General features: G+C 32.5%; 1 protein-coding gene across 2 annotated transcripts; it reads left to right on the top strand.

Annotated features, from left to right (window-relative positions):
- Positions 1 to 15,134: 15,134 nt before the first annotated feature.
- LOC115710240 (thioredoxin-like protein HCF164, chloroplastic) lies at positions 15,135 to 17,369 on the top strand. 2 transcript variants are annotated; one of them, XM_030638592.2, is made up of 4 exons: positions 15,135 to 15,402; positions 15,993 to 16,214; positions 16,728 to 16,831; positions 16,951 to 17,369. In XM_030638592.2, exons 1-4 carry the CDS (start codon positions 15,232 to 15,234, stop codon positions 17,231 to 17,233), a joined length of 780 nt encoding a protein of 259 aa, XP_030494452.1. In that variant the 5' UTR covers positions 15,135 to 15,231; the 3' UTR covers positions 17,234 to 17,369. The 2 variants fall into 2 exon arrangements, with proteins under 2 accessions (XP_030494452.1, XP_060962803.1); XM_061106820.1 differs by having other exon boundaries at positions 15,154 to 15,402; positions 15,996 to 16,214.
- Positions 17,370 to 19,415: the final 2,046 nt, after the last annotated feature.

The raw sequence follows: 19,415 nt of genomic DNA, 5'->3' as shown, positions 1-19,415 counted from the left end.
TGAGATCGAAGAAGAAGAGAAGAAGAAAAAGAAAAAAAAAATAACTTATTTTATTTTATTTATTTTTAATTTTAAAACAATTTTTGTAATATTTAATTTTTATTTTATTTTATTTTATTTTTGTAAATAGTTTTTGTAATTTTTTATTTTCTTAAATATTTATTTACGTGGACCAATAAAATTGTGTCACGTGTACACTGGGCCTACGTAGACATTCCACCATGGCAGTTAACAGCTTAAAATGGATGGAAATATTAAACTGCTAACAGAACACGAGTTTAGGGATTTTACCACCAAAAATTTAGAATTGGGAGTTAGTTGCAAAAACCTGACTACTTTAGGGGGTTATACCGCAAATTACTCGACTAAAAATACATTTAGTCACAACAAATTATAATTTATGTGACTAATACATCTAGCCATGGACCTTTTAGTCTCAACATAGGAATAATAATTTATAATTAGTCACAACTTTTTTACTTTTAGTCACAAGTTTTGTTGTGACTAAAAGTAAGATTTTTTGTAGTTTTTTGTTTTGTTAAATGACAAAATAGACCCTGTATTTTCTAAAATTGTACAAATAAGACCCAGAAATAATTTTTCGTTAAAATAAAATTTAATAATAATCTGATCTAAAGATGTTATGACGAAACTGATTAGATTTTTTGTATCTGTTCGTGTTAGAAATTGTCTTAAAGTTAGTTATATTAAAAAATAAAATTGTTGAAAATTGAGCTCATGGTCTTATTTTTACTATTTTAGAAAATATAGGCTCCATCATGTCATTTAATAAAACAGAGAGGTTAATTGATAACTTTTACAAAACACATGATCTAAAATATTTACCCTAATATACTACAAATAAAAACTGCGAAGCCACATAATTTACACTGAAAAGGTTCAATGATTTTTGTGCTTTAATTTTAGCCTTGCATAGTAATTAATTAGGATGATACATTTTTTTTTCTGAAATTTTTAACAATACAATTTTTTTTTATATTTTATTTATAATTTTTTGGCCTAAAATTTTTAATTACAAAAATATTCTTTAAAAGTTTTCAAATTACAAAAATACACTTTGTTCAGCAAAAAGTAAAAAAAAAAAAAAAACTAAAAAATAACGTAAAATTAACTCCACAACAACTATAAATAAGCTATAAAACAACTAAAAAAACAGTTTATTATTTTCACTGAAGAGATATTTTTATAAATAAAAAAATTCAAAGAAAAAATTAAAAAAAAAATTCGTGTTATGTATTTTTGTAAATTTTTTCAAATTTTTAGTTTATTATGTAATTTTTATTTTTGGTCTTTTAGATTATTTTCATAAAATTAACAAAAAAATTTGCAGATTTATATAAATATGTATACTAAAAATTAAAGAACCTTCTAACCACATATGTGTCTCTATTATGTACACTTTATACACCCAAGATATATGATTTGGCATAATATATAATAGATTTGGTTTTAATCACTTGGGGCTAGCTCAAGTGGCCATAGGTGGGTGTGTGAGTGTTGGAGGTCTGGGTTCGAGTCCCAGTAAAAACATGTTGTAAAATATAAACGCTTAAATTAAAAAAAAAAAAAAAAAAAAAAAAAAAAAAAAGGCATAATATATAATATTTTTCAAAAATAACATTATATTTTAAAAATTCTAAAGTACTTTTTAATTTCCTCTAGAGAAAAAGGTTCTTTTTAATTGGGACTTCTAAATTATTTTAAGTATTATGTAGTATTTCTCAAGTTTTTGGCACCAAATCCTAAAATATGATCAGATAGAATTTAATAATGTACTTGTCTTATTATTTTCACCATTGAATATCCTAAGGACTAAGGAGTAGGTTTGAGTTCATATATTGCTCTTACAATTCTCAATTCATTTATAAAAGAAGAATATTGCCAAGTGTTCTCTAGAGAAAAAAAGTCAATGATCTTTTCTTTCTCTAATGAAAAAGGAATCATATTATTATATGTATCAATTTATATATGTGTCATCATCGATGGGTGAGGACATAGGAATTAGTAGAAATTATTATGTTTTTGAATGAGAAAAAAAAAAAGGGTATAGGATTAGTATACTTCTCATGACTTGTAACTATTACTTCTATTATTTAATGTTAATTGCTAATCATTATTCTTCTCTTATCTTTATCCACATTAGAAACAGTTTAATAATATCATAAATTAAGAGTCTTTCATATACATGAACCAAATGAAAAATAAACCGATTATATCAAAGGAAAACAAACAAAACAAATATTTAATTGTAAATATAATAATTGCATTTGCAACCATTTTCTAGGTGAGGCATGAAAATGTTTGGTAGGTTGACACTAATTAAAGTTGATATGTGAATATTGACTAGGTCTCATATGCTTTACCTTTTGTTTTTTTTGGTCATAACAATACTAAAGAGAAATGCTAAAGGGTATTAGTGGTGTCTAGCACCCTCCTATGTGTCAATATCGCTGTTGGTCCAACTATTGGTCTCATATGCTTTACCTTTTGTTTTTTTGGTCATAACAATATATAAGAGAAATGTTAAAGGGCACTAGTGGTGCCTAGCACCTTCCTATGTGTCAATATCGCTATTGATCCAACTAAGTATCGGATCTCATATAATTTAATATAATAGCTTTTAGGGAGTATCGCTAGCCAATTGAAACACGACATGTCGAGAAGGTGCTAGGCACTACTGTTGCCTAATAGCAATGCTCAATATATAATTGTTGAGAGTTAACTGCTAATTAAATCACATTTTAAAGTATATTAAATTTTATATATCTTAATTTTTAATAAGTAATATAAGAATTCGTTAATCACTCACAACTCGATATTATTATTTTTTATTATTTTCTTTTCAAAAAATTAAATTCACACCTCGATATTATATTGATATTATATTGTATTGATATTATATTGATATTATATTGGGTATATGTATAATAGCAATACCCATAATTTATACATAAACTCATTCTCTAAATAGGATATGTTTTCTTGAGAAAAAAAAAAAGAGAATTATTCCATCTATTGTTTAATTTTTTTTCTTTAAATCAACGAATTGGGTTTATTGGTAGTTATTTCGGTAGTTTCTATGTATTATTACAATTAATCATAATATTTTCTCTTTTTGTATGTTAAAAATGAAATACTTATTAAACACCACCATAAACAATATCAAATATCAACCAAAGCACCACAAACAATATAAAATATACAAAACAAGCATAAAAGTGAGACACTAAAATTTTTACGTGGAAACCCAATGCGAAAAAAACTACGGGACCGTAGTCCGCTCAAATCATCCACTATCACCAAAGTTCAATAATAAGATTACAAAGTTCTTCTTTAGTAAAACTAGAGGCTCACAATAATATCAAAATTAAACAATCTTGTATCACCAATACAATCATATCATCTCAAAAGATGGATACACAAATAGAAAAAGTTTGGGTCTCACCAATTGAGTATTGTAGAAGAGCACCTTAGAGAGGACAATCGCCACATTGGAACTGGTAGATTTGAAGAGCACCTTGCAAGGATTCACCACCCAAAATTTGAGCTAAAATAGATAAGAATCAACCACTTGATCTTCAATACAAAGTGGCAAAACCTCTTTCTCTCTCTAACTTTCTTTCTCTTCTTTCCCTCTCTTTTTCTTTTTCTTTTTCTTTTTTTTCTGCTCACAATACCATCAACTACTTTTTTTTTTTTAATTGTTTCCTTATAATTATAAATGGGCTTTAGCCCTTATTGGTCCAAGCCCAACAATAAGGGGCAGACCCAACACTATGTAGGTTGCTATGTGGATTTTAGTTGCGATTTACATTGCTCCGTTAATTTTTATGTAAATTGCTATGTGGAATTCCATAAAAAAAACTGATTCAAAGTGTAAAAATAAAAAAAAAAAAAAACCTAAAAAATAATAATTAAAATATATGCTTCTTTGTATTATTTTATAAATTATAAATTATATTATCCCAATTCCAAATAAAAATTACATTATTATCTTAGTACTTAAATATGATGATCCTTAAATAGGATGATCCGAATTTTTTAAAAAATAAAATAATTATGAATTTTCTCAGTAATAAATTGAATGAGTATGTTGCCGTTAATACTTTTGTTTTCTTCCCTGATCTTATTTTATGTATGAAATAACATAAATTTCCATATGGCTTGTTCGAAAAAAAAAAAAAATCTTATGTCATACTAATAAAAAATGTATTTGATAAAAAAATAATCATGATATTATTAATTTTTGTGTATTTAAAAATAATAGTTGTTTATAAAGAAACAAAAAATATTTATAACTGGTTTAAATGATTCAATATTACAAATCACGATAATATTATACAAGACAAGTTATTAATTCATGTTTTTTATAGATCGTAAAGATGTCTATTTGGTACGTTGTATTGTATATTGTTTGTGTTGAATTGTATTAGTATTATCTAATAAAGTACTATATTTGATATTGATTTGTATTAATAGGTTGTGTAAAATTATATTATCTTTACAATAAACTCTACCTCAACTCTAACCCGGCCCCAGTCAAAAAAATAAAAGCAGTAACGAAGAAAGAAAATGCAGGAAAGAATGAATACTTAGCTCAATTGAGTCTGAGGCAACTGTACTGTATTTATAGGAAAAGTAATTACAATCAAGGAATATTCTGGAAATAGGACACGTATATATGACAGCTCATAGTTTGTTACACTACAGAAATTGACAAAGAAAAGATATTTTACAGGGTATCAATCATTGTCTATAACAGAATCATTTCCAAACTTCTTGGGCCATGATTGTTGATGCTGTACGGTGGGCCTCCTGGTGTTGGACTATCACACGAGTTGGCTTCAGCTGATACCTCTATATTTCTTACATTCCCTCTCAAACTAAGTGGGGTAGATACCACACCTAGTTTGTTTACCAAGGATTGAAATTGGCCGTGTGCAAGGCTTTTAGTAAGAAGATCTGCAATTTGCTCACTGGAAGGAATGTATCTCACTTCTAAGGACTTCTCAATGACTTTATCTCGAACAAAATGTACATCTAGTTCGATGTGCTTAGTCCGAGCATGGTAGACCGGATTGGAGGCTAAGGCACTAGCTCCCAAATTGTCACACCAAATTACTGGTCTTGCTGGCAGTGGGAACTCTATTTCTTTTAGCAAGCTTTGAACCCAAGACATCTCAGCTGCAACTTGGGCGAGAGCCCTATATTCAGATTCCGTGCTGGAGCGTGAAACCACGGATTGCTTCTTTAAGGTATCACCAAGATAAACGCAAGTACCTGCTATCGACCTTCTGTCATTTGGGCAACACGCCCAGTCAGCATCCGAGTAACCAACGAGACTCAGTCTATCCGAGTAGCTTATATGTAGGCCATGATGCAGTGTTCCTCTTAAGTATCTCAATATCCTTTTTGCTGCACTCCAATGAGCTGTTGTGGGAGATTTTAGAAATTGGCTGAGTTTGTTTATTGCAAAACTTATGTCTGGCCGAGTATAAGTTAAATATTGCAGTCCCCCAATAATGCTCCTATACTCTGTTGGGTTCTTTAAAGGTTCTCCATCTTTGATTGACAACACTTTCCCATTGGCCATAGGAGTTGGACAGCTTTTAACATTTAACATCTTCATCTTTCTTAATAACTCTTCTATATACTTAGGTTGGCTGAGATACATACCAGTGGAGTCACGGTTGACTTCAATGCCCAAAAAATAGTGTAGCGGTCCAAGGTCTTTCAATGCAAACTGCTGATTGAGTTTTCTGATGAAATTCTGTAAGATGATGGAGTTATTTCCAGTAACAATGATATCATCCACATAGATGAGAACCAACACTATGTGAGATGCCGATTTGAAGAAGAACAGGGAAGAATCTGCCTTGGAATTCTTGAACTTCCAGCTGATTAAAGTAGCTTTTAGCTTATCAAACCACGCTCTCGGGGCTTGTCGTAGCCCATAAATGGATTTGATTAACTTGCACACATACTCAGGTTTGTCTTTATCCTCAAAACCATAAGGTTGTCTCATGTAAACATCTTCTGTAATGTGTCCATTAAGAAAGGCGTTGTTAACGTCAAGTTGTCTCACCTCCCAACTCTTTGCCACAGCAATAGTGAGTACAATTCGGACTGTGGATGATGCTTTGATGACGGGGCTGAACGTCTCTCCAAAGTCAACTCCAGGCCGTTGATTGAACCCTTTCGCAACTATCCGAGCTTTGTTTCGCTGAAAAGAACCATCAGCATTTTGTTTTTCCTTGTATACCCACTTACAATCAATTATATTCATGTGGGGTCTGCGAGGAACTAGCTTCCATGTCCCATTCTTGATTAGAGCTAAAAATTCTGTCCACATTGCTTTATTCCAGGCTTTATGCTGCAGTGCCTCCTCGACTGAACTAGGTTCATTTTTATTTCCAACCCACTTGGTTTGAGCTAAGTACATTTTTGGCTTGAAGATACCAGCCTTGGCCCTTGTGATCATCGGGTGTGTTGCTTTTACTTGTGGAGTTGTTTGGACAGAGATCATTGGGGCACTTGGTTCTGCACTTGGCTCATGACTCGGTGTACTGGCGTCACCAGACCTGCTAGTATCATCAAAACTCGAAACAAAGTGGTCAGTATCATTCACCTGAAGTGTGCTTAATTTTTCAGGTTGTTGTTCATCTTGAGGAGTAGGATGAACTCCATCAGTTTGTGTTTGGTGAGATTGGAGTGAGGTATCAGTTGGTGGTGTGTTTGGACTATTTGGGCTATTTGTGATTGAAGTTGTAGACCAAAAGGGAACTAGAATGGATACAGGTGCTTCAGGTTTGTGTGTATTTAGGAAACCGCTCCTAAAGGGGAACTCCTCTTCATTGAATATCACATCACGTGAGATATAAAGTCTACCTGTACTAGATAAACATTTATACCCTTTATGACTCTCACTATATCCCAAGTTGACACACTTGGTTGAATGGAATTGAAATTTATGGTTTTGATATGCACGAAGGCAGGGAAAACATGATACACCAAAGACCTTAAGGAAGCTATAGTCTGGTTGTTTTCCAAATAAAACCTCCATTGGTGTCTTAAGCTTTAGGACAGGAGTAGGAAGTCTATTTATCAAATAGACTGCAGTTTGGAAGGCATCCCACCAGAATTTTTGTGGTACATATGCTTGAGCAAGTAGGGTGAGACCCATTTCGACTATGTGTCGATGCTTGCGCTCGGCTCTACCATTTTGAAGGGAGGTGTGTGGACATGGATGTTGAGAACTAATCCCATTTTCACTCACAAATCTAGTAAAACTTTGATATTCTTCCCCCCCCCCCCCCCCAAATCGGTTTGAATCTTTTTGATTCGACAGTTAAGCTGATTTTCTACTAGAGTTTTAAACTGCACAAAGGCACTAAGAGCTTCTGATTTTGCACGTAGTGGATAAATCCATGTATATCGACTAAAGTCGTCGATAAAATGGATGTAATACCTGAAGTTAGTATTTGACATAATGGGTGAAGGACCCCATATATCAGTGTGTATTAATTCAAGAGGTGTTTGTGCACGATTTGGATTGTTTGTAAATGGCAGGGAGTGTGATTTTCCCAGTTGACACGAATCACAGAAGCTGATTTTGGAATTAGTATTTTTAACATTGATTTTGTTTAAGATAACATCAAGAACCCGATTAGATGGGTGGCCTAACCTCCTATGCCACCTATCTTTGATTGAGCAGAAAGATTGACTAGCCACAGGCTGTGTTACATTTGACTCAACAGACGAAACAACAACACCAGAAAAACATGAAAGAAACTGGTTGGGTTGATATGGTAGTAGCAGTGGTTGGAACATCAAACTGATAAAGTCCATCTCTAAGCCTCCCCTTGAGAACAACTTGCTTTGTCACCTTGTCCTTCACAAAGCACAAATCAGAAAAGAATTCAACATACACATTGTTATCAGATGTAAGTTTTGATATACTAAGCAAGGTTTTGTAATTTTAGGTACATGCAACATCTGATTTAAGATTAAAGGTGAGGCAGACAAGGTTTGTAAACAACCTGTACCAATATGATGAATGGGAAGACGATTGCCATTTGCAACCGTTACAGATTCCTTACCACGATAATCTTCTTTCAGATTCATTTTGTTGATTTCAGTGGTGATGTGGTTGCTAGCTCCGCTATCCGCAAACCAAGCATCGTGATCAATGGTTTCAGCAGCTGCTGTAAAAGCACTTGAGGAGTTGTTTTGAGACTTGTTTTGGTTGTTTTTTGAACCACCAGGGACGCTTCCCATGTAGGTCTCGTCATAACGGTTATAACAGTGAGCTGCGAAGTGTCCATATTTGCCACAGACTTGACAAGTTGGTCGAGAGCCATTGCCTCTTCCTCCTCTACCTCTAGATCTGGTATTAGAGCCTCTGTTGTTGTTGTTTTAGCAGCCCCTGTTGTTGTTTGTGTTGCCCCTTCCAATACTAGGATGTGGTCCTTTGTTAGCTAAGCTTGCAGAAGGATTCATAGGTCCTCCAGTGAGTTTAGTTGTACCTGAAAAAGAATGGAGTCTCTCCATTTTGCTGTCGAAACTTAGAAGCATATCTTGTAGTTACTGCCATGTAGTGGATCCTCGAGCCTCAATGAGCAGAACCATTGGAAGATATTCTATGTCTAGACCACTAAGAACATTTGATACCAGCTGATTCTCTGGATATGGTTCTCCAGCAAGGGCAAGAACATCGGCCCTCTGTCGTTTTTGACGCAAGTAGTCAGACATGGAGAGAGCTCCTTTTTTTGCTGTTTGTATTTTTGTGCGATATTCATCCATCTTAGCTTTAGAGTGTGCTCCAAATAACTCTTCGAGAGTAGTCCACAAGGAGGAGGAAGAGTCACACCCCATAACTTCACAAGCTATTCCTTCGGTCATCGACCCATATAGCCAGCCGAGTAGTAGTTGATCATTGACGATCCATTGTTCAAATGCAGGATTTACCTGTTCAACAGAGCTAACACTGCCATCCAAGTTAATAGAAGGGGGAAGGAACTCTTGTGGTCTAAGTAAAGTACCTTTGAGATAGCCATCCAGTCGTTGGCCACGTACAATGGCAGAAACCATTGTTCTCCACAGTGAGAAATTTTTTCGATCTAGCTTAAGAGCAAAAGGCTGGTTGAGGGTACTCCCAAACTGAGGTACCACGATATTTGGAGCTGAGTTTTGTGTTGTAACATTCTGAGCAGGTGCTTGCTGGTTGACTGCAGCTTCTCCTCTTGTAGCTGAGCTTCCATCAATGGCAGAGTTGTCCATGGATCTCGACACACGCCGATCTTGCTCTGATACCAAGTCAGAAAAATAAAAGCAGTAACGAAGAAAGAAAATGCAGGAAAGAATGAATACTCAGCTCAATTGAGTCTAAGGCTACTGTACTGTATTTATAGGAAAAGTAATTACAATCAAGGAATATTCTGGAAATAGGACATGTATATATGACAGCTCATAGTTTGTTACACTACAGAAATTGACAAAGAAAAGATATTTTACATGGTATCAATCATTGTCTATAACAGAATCATTTCCAAACTTCTTGGGCCATGATTGTTGATGCTATAACGGTGGGCCTCCTGGTGTTGGACTATCACACGAGTGGGCTTCAGCTGATACCTCTATATTTCTTACAGCCCCGACCCGAACTTGGACCCTAGACTAGACTCTACCCTGAACCTGGACCCCCAACCGAGTTTCAAGGTTCAATTTTGGGGTCTAGGGTTAGGATTCGGGGTCGGGTCTAGATATGGGGTCTAGCGATGGGTCCAAGCTGGGTCTAGGTTAGGGGTTTAGGGCTAGAGTCTGAGGCTGGGGCTGAGGTATGGAATTGGGGATCCGACTAGGTCCAGGACTAAGGTTGAGATTTCGAACCGAGTTTGAGGCTAATGTCCCGAGTCTAGGTTCAAGATCCAGGTCCGGGTTCAGGGTCTAGGGCCTAAGTCCAGGGTTTGGGGCCTGAGTCTAGGGTCTCGGGTCGGGGTACAGGGTCTAGGGTTGGGGCTGGGGTCCGGGGTCAAGATTCGGGTCTAGGTTCTGGTCTAGGTTAGGGTCCAGGACTAGGCTCAAGGTCCAGGTCTAGGGAGGTCTAGGTTTTTGGCTGAGGTCCTGAGTGTTAGAAATTATTTTACCAGGATCTAGATTTACTAACATGTATCTTTGGTTATAATCTGTAATCGAGCACCCTAAATATGAATATCCTAATACGATGAAATAAACACATATAAAGTTTAGAAAACCTTAAATTGATGGCCACAAAATAATATGACTCCTTCCGTTCAGATCTCTAGCCCTTGTTCCAATCTTTCGCAGAGCATTATCAAGATCTGAACTTGGATCTTCTCTCCTTCAGTTTGGTTAACCACAATCTTCCACACTATGATTGAGTACTTGACTTGCTATGAGTGGGCATGGTACTCTATCACTAAAGGAACGAAATCAATGAAGAACAAGAAGAGAGGATTCAAACTCACTATAAAAGGAGTCTCTCATTTACTAGTTGTCTGACAAAGAATGAAAATTAGGTTTAGATAGGTTAGATGAAAATGAGAGCATCATGTTCCTTTTATAGTATTTCAACTAGGGTTTAGGATTTTAATTATATGAATTAAAAAAGATAAAATAATAGGCAAATAATTGCTTTAGTGGCCGGCCACTTAATGGGCCTCACTAGTTACAATTTTGCCACTTTATTTCAACAATTTGTCTAATCTTTCAATAATGTCATATTTTCCAATTTCATTCCTATAAATGTCAAAACTATTTATTTAATAATTATAATTAATTATCAAATAAAATTTCTATTTATCTTATTTATTAATTAGACTTAACAAAATCTCTTCTTTCCTTCACAATTAAGCACTTGCTTAGGAAAAATTCATAAATAAGACATAGTCTGATTTTAGAATTATAATTGATTAATTAAAACCAATTAACTGAGTCTACAAGTCGTATTATCTCAACTAGTGTGGGGACCATGGGCCTATATAATCAAGCTTCCAATAAGTAGAACTAGAATTTACCAAGTAAATTCTCTAACTTATTAATTCCTCCTTGCGCCACTATAGATTCGGACTTGCACTCTTAATTATATGTAACACTCTATATGTACTAAGATATAGATACGCTATGAATTTTCCATCGTTCTAATCCAAATAGTCAACGATCCTCTATAGATGATTTACATCGAATAGGGACAAATTTACCTTTCTACCCTTCAATGTATTTTATCCTTAAAATACTTAGCTACCTATAAATGATATTTCAGTAAACTAATATAATTATTAAAATGAGGCCTCAATCATTTATCTCTATTAAGCCAAGCTCGAAAAAAATCATCGTTTCACTTCTAGAAATTATAGAAGTTATAGATTTCATATCTTTGATTAGCGCTCCCACTCAATTATACTATCATGTTCCCAAGATGTAAGTATTAGGCCGTCCGAGCTTTAACAAACAACTTTAAGAACAGAAATAACACAATTGAGATCGAACCTAACCATATTAGGATTAAGATCTATTGACCTAAGATCAACTAACTGATATTGACTTAGATGGATACAACGGTAAGTTTATGATATCTTATCCAAGTTCAATATCTGTCCAATCCGATGTATACTCCATACATTCGATCCTAGCATACTTTGCCAATACCATGGAAAGGACATAACACTTATCCAATGTGTAAGTAAGCTCTATCATTGATTATCATGTCAGTCTAAATCCAGTGTATTGACAAATTATGGGACTTAAACTTTGAAATATATAATCATGATTATTATATTTCACTATGTTGACAATACTATAATCATGAATAACTATATATTCCGGATTTAATAGAATTTATACATTAAACTTATAATCATGAAAGAAATCATGTGAACCATACATCATAAAATAATTTCTGATCTTTTATTAATTAGTAAACCTGATTATATTGAAATGGATTTTATTTATAGGGCACAAAACCCAACATCGAGCTGGACCTCAGACCTAAACTTCGTGCCCGACCCTAGACCTAGACCCGATGCCGAACCCAGACCCCTAGCCCCAAAACCCAACCCCATTCCCAGACCCCAGACTCAGACCCGTATTCGAACCTCGAACCTGAACCTGGACCCGGACCCAGACCCAGAGTTGGAACCAAGACTTGGGACACAAGACCTAGACCCAGCCTCGACCTGGACTTGGGACTCGGGACTCGAGACTAAGACCTAGACCCAAGGTCTAACCTCAGCCCGGACCTTGGCCCCGACCCTGGACCCCGTCCCCGACTTCAGACACAGACCCAAACCTGACACCAAACTCGGATCCAGACCCAGCCCCAAGTCTCTAGGGCCGGGGTCGAGTTTATGATAAAGATAATATAATTTCATACAATATACTAATACAAGTCAATATTAATGTATTAAATAACACTAATACAATGCATCTGTTAATAAAGATAATAGTTATTTACTCAACCAATTTTTGGGATCCAAGAAAAAGTTCTATTATATCTTACAAGTTCAAGTTTATATGTATACATTCTCTTAATGTATTTAGCTTTTAACTTAAACAATTAAGCTAAATATATCTTATTAATTAGTCTCTACTAATTTTCATGTTTTAACCTTAAGTATTTAACCAATTCCAACACCTTTTAGATACCTTAAATCCCATTTTACTATTGACCATTAGATACCTTAGAATCCATTTTATACTGACCAATGCTCAATTTTTGGATTTAAAATGAATCTGTTTAACATACTTAATCCATAAGTACACACCATACAAGACATCAAATTTCCCGCACATTAAGCATATGGGACTTTACCCATATATAATAACTTGCCACAATTGCAAATACAGTACAATCAAGAAAATCAAGAGCTTGTTTGGTTGTGTTTTCAGTTTTCAGTTTTTAAATTTGTGTTTTTAAAAGTGAGAATAGAAAACAGTTTTTTGTCATTTTAAAAATTTAATGGTGTTTGACACAAATTTTTAAAAACTGTTTTTAGATTTTCTCTTACAAAAAAAAAATCAATATTTTAGCATCATACCATGACATTAACCCATCCGGATCTAGGTTCGGGTATGGTTTCGGGTCTAGGATCCGAGTATGTGAGCAAAATATAAAATATAATATGTTAGACAAAAAAAATTGTTTTTTAAAATTGAAAACAACATTTTGATGTTTTCTGTTTTCTAATTTTTTAAAACTCAATTTTTAAAAAACAGTTTTTAAAATTTTTTGCCAAACGACTCCTAATAGTTTTTAAAAACTGTTTTTCAATTTTAAAAAATAGAAAACAGTTTTTAAACTGTAAAGCCAAACAGCCTCCAAATCTCTTTGGTGGTCTTATTTATCTGCTTTCGTTATCTCTCTCACAAGTTGATAACTTTGTAACCCAATTTGAAATAAATGAAAACAAATTGCTCAATTTTTCTTTTTCTTTTTTGTTAATGTTAATTGCCCAAATTATTATTAATTGAAATATTATTTATAATATTATTAAAATTCAACAACATATCTCATAACAATTCTTTATTAAACAGATTAGTGATATTTTTTTTAGAGGAAAAAAATTTTTATTAGAAAGGCACAAAGTAATAGGTAACAGTGTTTTTCTTTTTTTTTTTTAGACAGAACAAATCTCTTAATTGAACTAAAGTTCTATTTACTCATTCTATATTTAATAATAACTACACAATCATATATTTATAAACTTTCTTACTATTTATAAATTACTAAGAGAGCGTTTGGTACGAGGTGTTCAAAGTAATTTAATTATAGGGAATATTATGAAGGAGAATATGATTATAGGGAAATGTGTAAACTGTGTTTGACTGTGTAGGATAATATGTAATCATATTCTTGTTAATTAAATTACACTGTTTGGTTGAGTATAAGAATCTTATATATTATTTTAAAAAATTAAAATTAAAATGTTTTTTATTATATCTATTTAATGTTAATTATATATAAAAATAAAATAATTATTTATTAAAGAAATATATTTATTAATTAGTAAATATTAAATTTTATTGTATTTTTTATTAATTAAAATGAACATTTCTATATATTTTATCACTATGTTATTTATTTTTGTTTGCTATGTCATTTATACACACCATCCATATAAAATTTATCTATAATAAATATATATATGTTATTGCTAATAATATAAAAATAACTCAGTTAAAAGAAAAACCGATTTCACATACTAAATATATATATCGTAATATTTTATTTATAATAAATTATAATATTATTGATATTAAAATTTATTTATTAATTCAAAAATGCTATTCAAATGAATATAATGGACGATAATAATTCAATCCTACCATTTTTTAAGGTATCAACATTACCCTCTTTAAGGGTAGTTATATTACTTGGGGAATAACATTCTAAGGCTAAACCTTCAAAACAAACAAGGTAATGTTTCACATTACCATTCTCTTGCTAGCATTAATTAATTCATTCTAAAGAGCTCCTAATAAGCTCTTCATTAATTTATATTGTAACACAAAGAAATCTAAAAAATGTACAACCAAAATGTCAAATTAGAGGCACGGGAGAAGTTCGAGACCACCAAACTTAAGAAGCATGAAAAGATAAAGGCCAATTAGGAATTATTCTTTATTTTGTAATAGAATCATTTCTTCTTTTATTAGTTATTTATTTTGTATTACTGTGAGAACTTGTAACTTTATAGTATATATATGTTTAAGTGAGCTTTTACCTATAATCATTAATCATTTTAGGCGTCTAGCCGTAGTATCTATTTTTATGAATATCCTAACCGGGAGGTCTAATTTTTTTTAATGAACATATGTTTTAAAAAAAAAAAAAAGCACTAACATTTTTTAATCCTTTTAAAATGGTTTATTGTGACAGAAGAAAAAGAATTCCAAGCTTGAAAGATATCAAAAACAACAATGCCAAAATAAAAATAAAATATTGCTTTTGCTTGGCTATAATTTTTTTTAAATTAAAATATTAATTGTTGCTTTATTTACAAATAAAACTAATAATAAGTTAATTGAGGACAGCAACAAAAAAAAATATAATAATAATAATAATAATAATAATAATAATAATAATAAAAGTCATTGCCATGGGAATAATATAATATGTTATTATTGATTGAATATCTGTTAGTTTAATTAGCAGAGAAAGAGAACTGGAAAAACTGAATTGAAGAAGCTCTAATGGCTCGTGTGGCCACCAATCCCATAGCTTTTCATAGATTCCAAACCTGTTTTCCAAATTCCCAGTCCCTAGTAAAAACCTCTGTTCATTTCCAGACCAAGACCCACAAACGACACATCGTTTCATGTCAAACGACTCCTGAACCCACCGAACCCCAACCCTCCACTGTGGTAAGCCTTATCTCTTCCTTTTCCCTCTACTTGCAAAGATTTTGGGTTTTATTATTTTTTTCTGGGCATTTAGCCATTGAGCATGAATTTTGGTATCTGCACCTCTTAATTTACAGAAATTGGAGTTTAGGAATGTACCCTTTGCAATAATTTTGGTATTTTTTTTTGTTTGTGGAAATGTCTTTAGTTTGTATGAAGATATGATTTTGGTATTATGGTAATATAAAGTTGGGAACTTTGAAGTTGCTGAACGATACAACCTAACATTAGCTTTGTATAAATTTACCAATTATTAATAAAGAATATATGAATTCCTTATTCTCTCTATTCTTTATGTTTCTATTTCTATCTTCCTCTTCTTAGTTCTAGGAGTAAACCAACACTCAAAGTATTACTGAATCTATATGATCAATATTAGTTTGTGTTTTCAAAATTGGTTTTTCCTTCTTTTCTGGATGCATTTTGGCCTTTTGGACTTGGGTTTTTTCTTCCATATTTGAATTTGATTTGTTTTACCTGTGTTGATTCTATGGCTGATAATCTAGTTTACCAATTATATCAAAAAGTGAAAGCTATTATCATTGTTTCAGAAGAAGTTGCCTGTTGAGCCTAGCTCAGTAAGCAATGAGAGCAGTAGCCAAGCTACCAGTTCTGCCCAAGGTTCTGGCTTTCCAGAATTTCCAAGCAAAGGTCTCAACAAGCAAATAGCAGTGGTTTCTACTCTTGCAGCTGTGGGACTTTTCTTATCAGGCAGGCTGGATTTTGGTGTTTCTTTGAAGGACATAGCAGCTACTGCGTTACCTTATGAAGAGGTTTGTCAATAAGTTAATACAACCCCTCTCATTTTAGTTCTAGCTCATCATGGACATCGGGTTTAGTAGGTAGGCCGGTGTGAAGAACTCAATTGAATTTCTCTTTCTTAAGATGTGGTGGACTTGTTTATATGGCATATCTTAATGATTGTATGCAGTATAATTTAGTAATATATGGTTCAATGACAAAATTTCAGGACTCGTTAATCAAAATTTGAGGTTCTTAATTGGCATTATGATTGTCTATGCCGTATTCCATAGCCTTCCTAGTCTTATTTGGGGAAAATATAGACTTTGGAAGTCGCCCTTTTATCCATCTCTTACAGAAGCAATGTTTTCATTTCCATATACCATATAGCAGCAATGCTATTTGTTAGTTTATCATCCGCATTTGTAGATTTGTTTTCGTTCTGTTATTTTCTCTCATAATGCATCAGGTGAAGTATTTTCTGGTGTATCAATGAATGCTGTGTAAATTTATGTAATAGATAGATTTGTTGGTCGATTCCTTAGGCTCTTTCAAATGGGAAGCCTACTGTTGTGGAGTTCTATGCAGACTGGTGTGAAGTATGTCGCGAATTAGCACCAGATGTTTACAAAGTTGAGCAGGAGTACAAGTAAAGTTTTATGCTGTAGCTTGCTATTCATTATCAATCCAATTCTAAACTTTTCTGTTTTAGGTGAAGTTTTTGTGGTCATGGGCATTGATTCTTTTTTCCTGGTTTCTTCTCATCAGGGATCGGGTGAACTTTGTTGTGCTTAATGTTGACAACACAAAGTGGGAACAAGAGCTTGACGAGTTCGGTGTTGAGGGTATACCACACTTTTCATTCCTTGACAAAGAAGGAAATGAAGAAGGCAATGTAGTGGGAAGGCTTCCACAAAAATACCTGCTTGAGAATGTGGAAGCCCTTGCTCGAGGAGAAGCCTCGGTGCCCCATGCCCGAGTAGTTGGACAGTATTCAAGTGCTGAAGCCAGAAAGGTTCACCAAGTTGTTGATCCCAGAAGCCATGGGTAAATCTTACTTTCTGCGTTTGTAAAGGAACATTCACATGGGTGCCTATGGAATTAGCTCTAGAAAGGTACTCTATCAAACAAACCTGTATTATACTGAATCATGTATCATAAAAGTAAGCAATATTTTTCTGACTAAATTCAGTTATACATGTTCATTGAATATTCCACTCTTTGAAGTAAATTGAATAATATTTCCTAGTGTCGGTATATGGCTCGAATGCCACACATAAAGATAACCTTGAGAAACCTCAAAGTTGTCTTTTAGAAGCTCGCTCTTTACAAGCAACCTACTTTGCAAAGAGCGAGCTTCCAAAAGTCGGTGTCCAAGGTTGCATTCATATGGCTGCTCGTATAGCTTGGTGTCAGTTCGATAGTTTAAATATCTCGATATTTTGGGGTGTACATGGACCTTAGGTTACGAGGTTGAGCGTATTGTAATCCACTTGTTTATTTTTCTTAGTTAAATAGTTGAATTAGGCAAATTGATTGTCAAACTACTCATATCGCTTTTATTTATAAATTCTTCCCCTAGTATTGTCATTGTCATCATCAATGTTTACCACTTAATTAACTGTGAATTTCTAAAATTGAATGTTGTTTTCATAGGTTTTGATCATAATTTACATTTATAAAGAAAAAACGAAATCTTAGTTAGTATTAGAAGTAGTTGGCCAAACAACTTTGACAAAAGACATGCAGCTATGCAAGGTCAAATTATCATAAATTGACATTAAATTGTAGCTTAACTTAAACATTGTTTGGAAAGTAAGTGTTTAGTTGGAATTGAGTGTAATTCGGAGTAGTTACCAGATTTGATGTGTTTGTAATTGGGGATAATTGAAGGGTGTCAATTATTTTCTAATTTTTATGATTTTCATGAGAATTGAGTCTAAGTACAAAACTATTACTATTTTTAGATAATTAATGTTATTTTTCTATATAATTAATATTTATTTATAAAATATGAAAATAAGAATTTATATGTAATCACAGTTTACAGCCAAATACACATTGTATTTTACAATATTTGTAATTATAGTGTTTGGTAATTCTACAATTACTTTCAAATACACCAAAAATGTCAAACTTGGTCTGAGATTCGAGTACTTATATAATAATTGTTATGGTGTTTTTATGTCCTTATAGTTTTAGATTAGACAGGAAGTCTAATGTCAAGAAAGAAAAAATATGGGTTGCTTAATAATCAATTCATGCTTTTTGTAAAAGCTTTTATAGGTTGTACTTGCTTAAGCTATATATACTGAATTTTCTAAATCACAAAAATACATTATTCAAAGTTGACAAATAGAACTCACCTTCCAAAATTAAGGTAGCTTATTTGTGAAAACTTATTCACATTTTAGTCTTTTTCACACTAACACCTGAAACAAAGATGTTGTGTAATTTTATTTTTTTTTTGAATTTTCATTTTTTATGGTTTTTAAGTTGTAAGTTTACAAAAATGTAGTTTTTTTCGATAAAATTATTTTATGGAAAAAATTTAGAACAAAAATAAAAAAATGGGAAAAATAGTATAAAGTAACTAGTTATTCTTATGATAATTAGTTACTCCTACTTATGTTTTTTTTTATATATATATATTTTTTAACTTTTTCTTGATTTTTTTTTTAAATATATTTTTTTTAAATATTTTTTATCAGATAGTATAAAAACCAATAAAATTTGTATTTTTTTTTTAATCTTATGCTGTTGTCTTTTGAGATTATCATGATAATGATAGATTAGTCATAGAGTTTAGTTGGTTTCATCTTTTAGCTAGGAGATAAAAGTCACGTTGTGATATGTATGTAACTTCTAAAATTTTGAATTTGCAAAACTACAAGAACAAAGTATTGTTTAAAATTAATCCTAGAAAGGAAGCTCATGGGGCACATAATTTATTCTCGCAAAGTTTGAAGTTTGGATCCATCTAAGAATGCTTTTCGGCTTGCCAAATATTGATGAATTAAGTAGAGTCTAGTTTTTTAGTTTTTTTTTTTATCTTTTTTTGTTCTTACTTTTTTTTTTAAGGGAAGTAGTGCCTGATTTAGAAAACAAAATGTTCAAAATTACTACTAATAAAAATTTAGTGCATGTTTGGCAATGTTTTGTGTTTTTGTTTTTAAAATTATGTTCTCAAAACAAAAAATAAAAACAGTTTTTTGTAGTTTTTAAAAAGTGGA

The sequence above is a fragment of the Cannabis sativa genome, chromosome X, assembly GCF_029168945.1.
Source record: "Cannabis sativa cultivar Pink pepper isolate KNU-18-1 chromosome X, ASM2916894v1, whole genome shotgun sequence".
Classification (NCBI taxonomy): Eukaryota; Viridiplantae; Streptophyta; class Magnoliopsida; order Rosales; family Cannabaceae; genus Cannabis; species Cannabis sativa.
This window is presented reverse-complemented; position numbering and strand designations above follow the sequence as displayed.

Coding starts and splice junctions, on each gene's coding strand:
- LOC115710240 (XM_030638592.2), top strand. CDS start 15,232: ATGGCTCGTGTGGCCACCAATCCCATAGCTTTTCATAGATTCCAAACC. Junction 15,403..15,992: donor AACCCCAACCCTCCACTGTG/GTAAGCCTTATC, acceptor TCATTGTTTCAG/AAGAAGTTGCCTGTTGAGCC. Junction 16,832..16,950: donor AAAGTTGAGCAGGAGTACAA/GTAAAGTTTTAT, acceptor TCTTCTCATCAG/GGATCGGGTGAACTTTGTTG.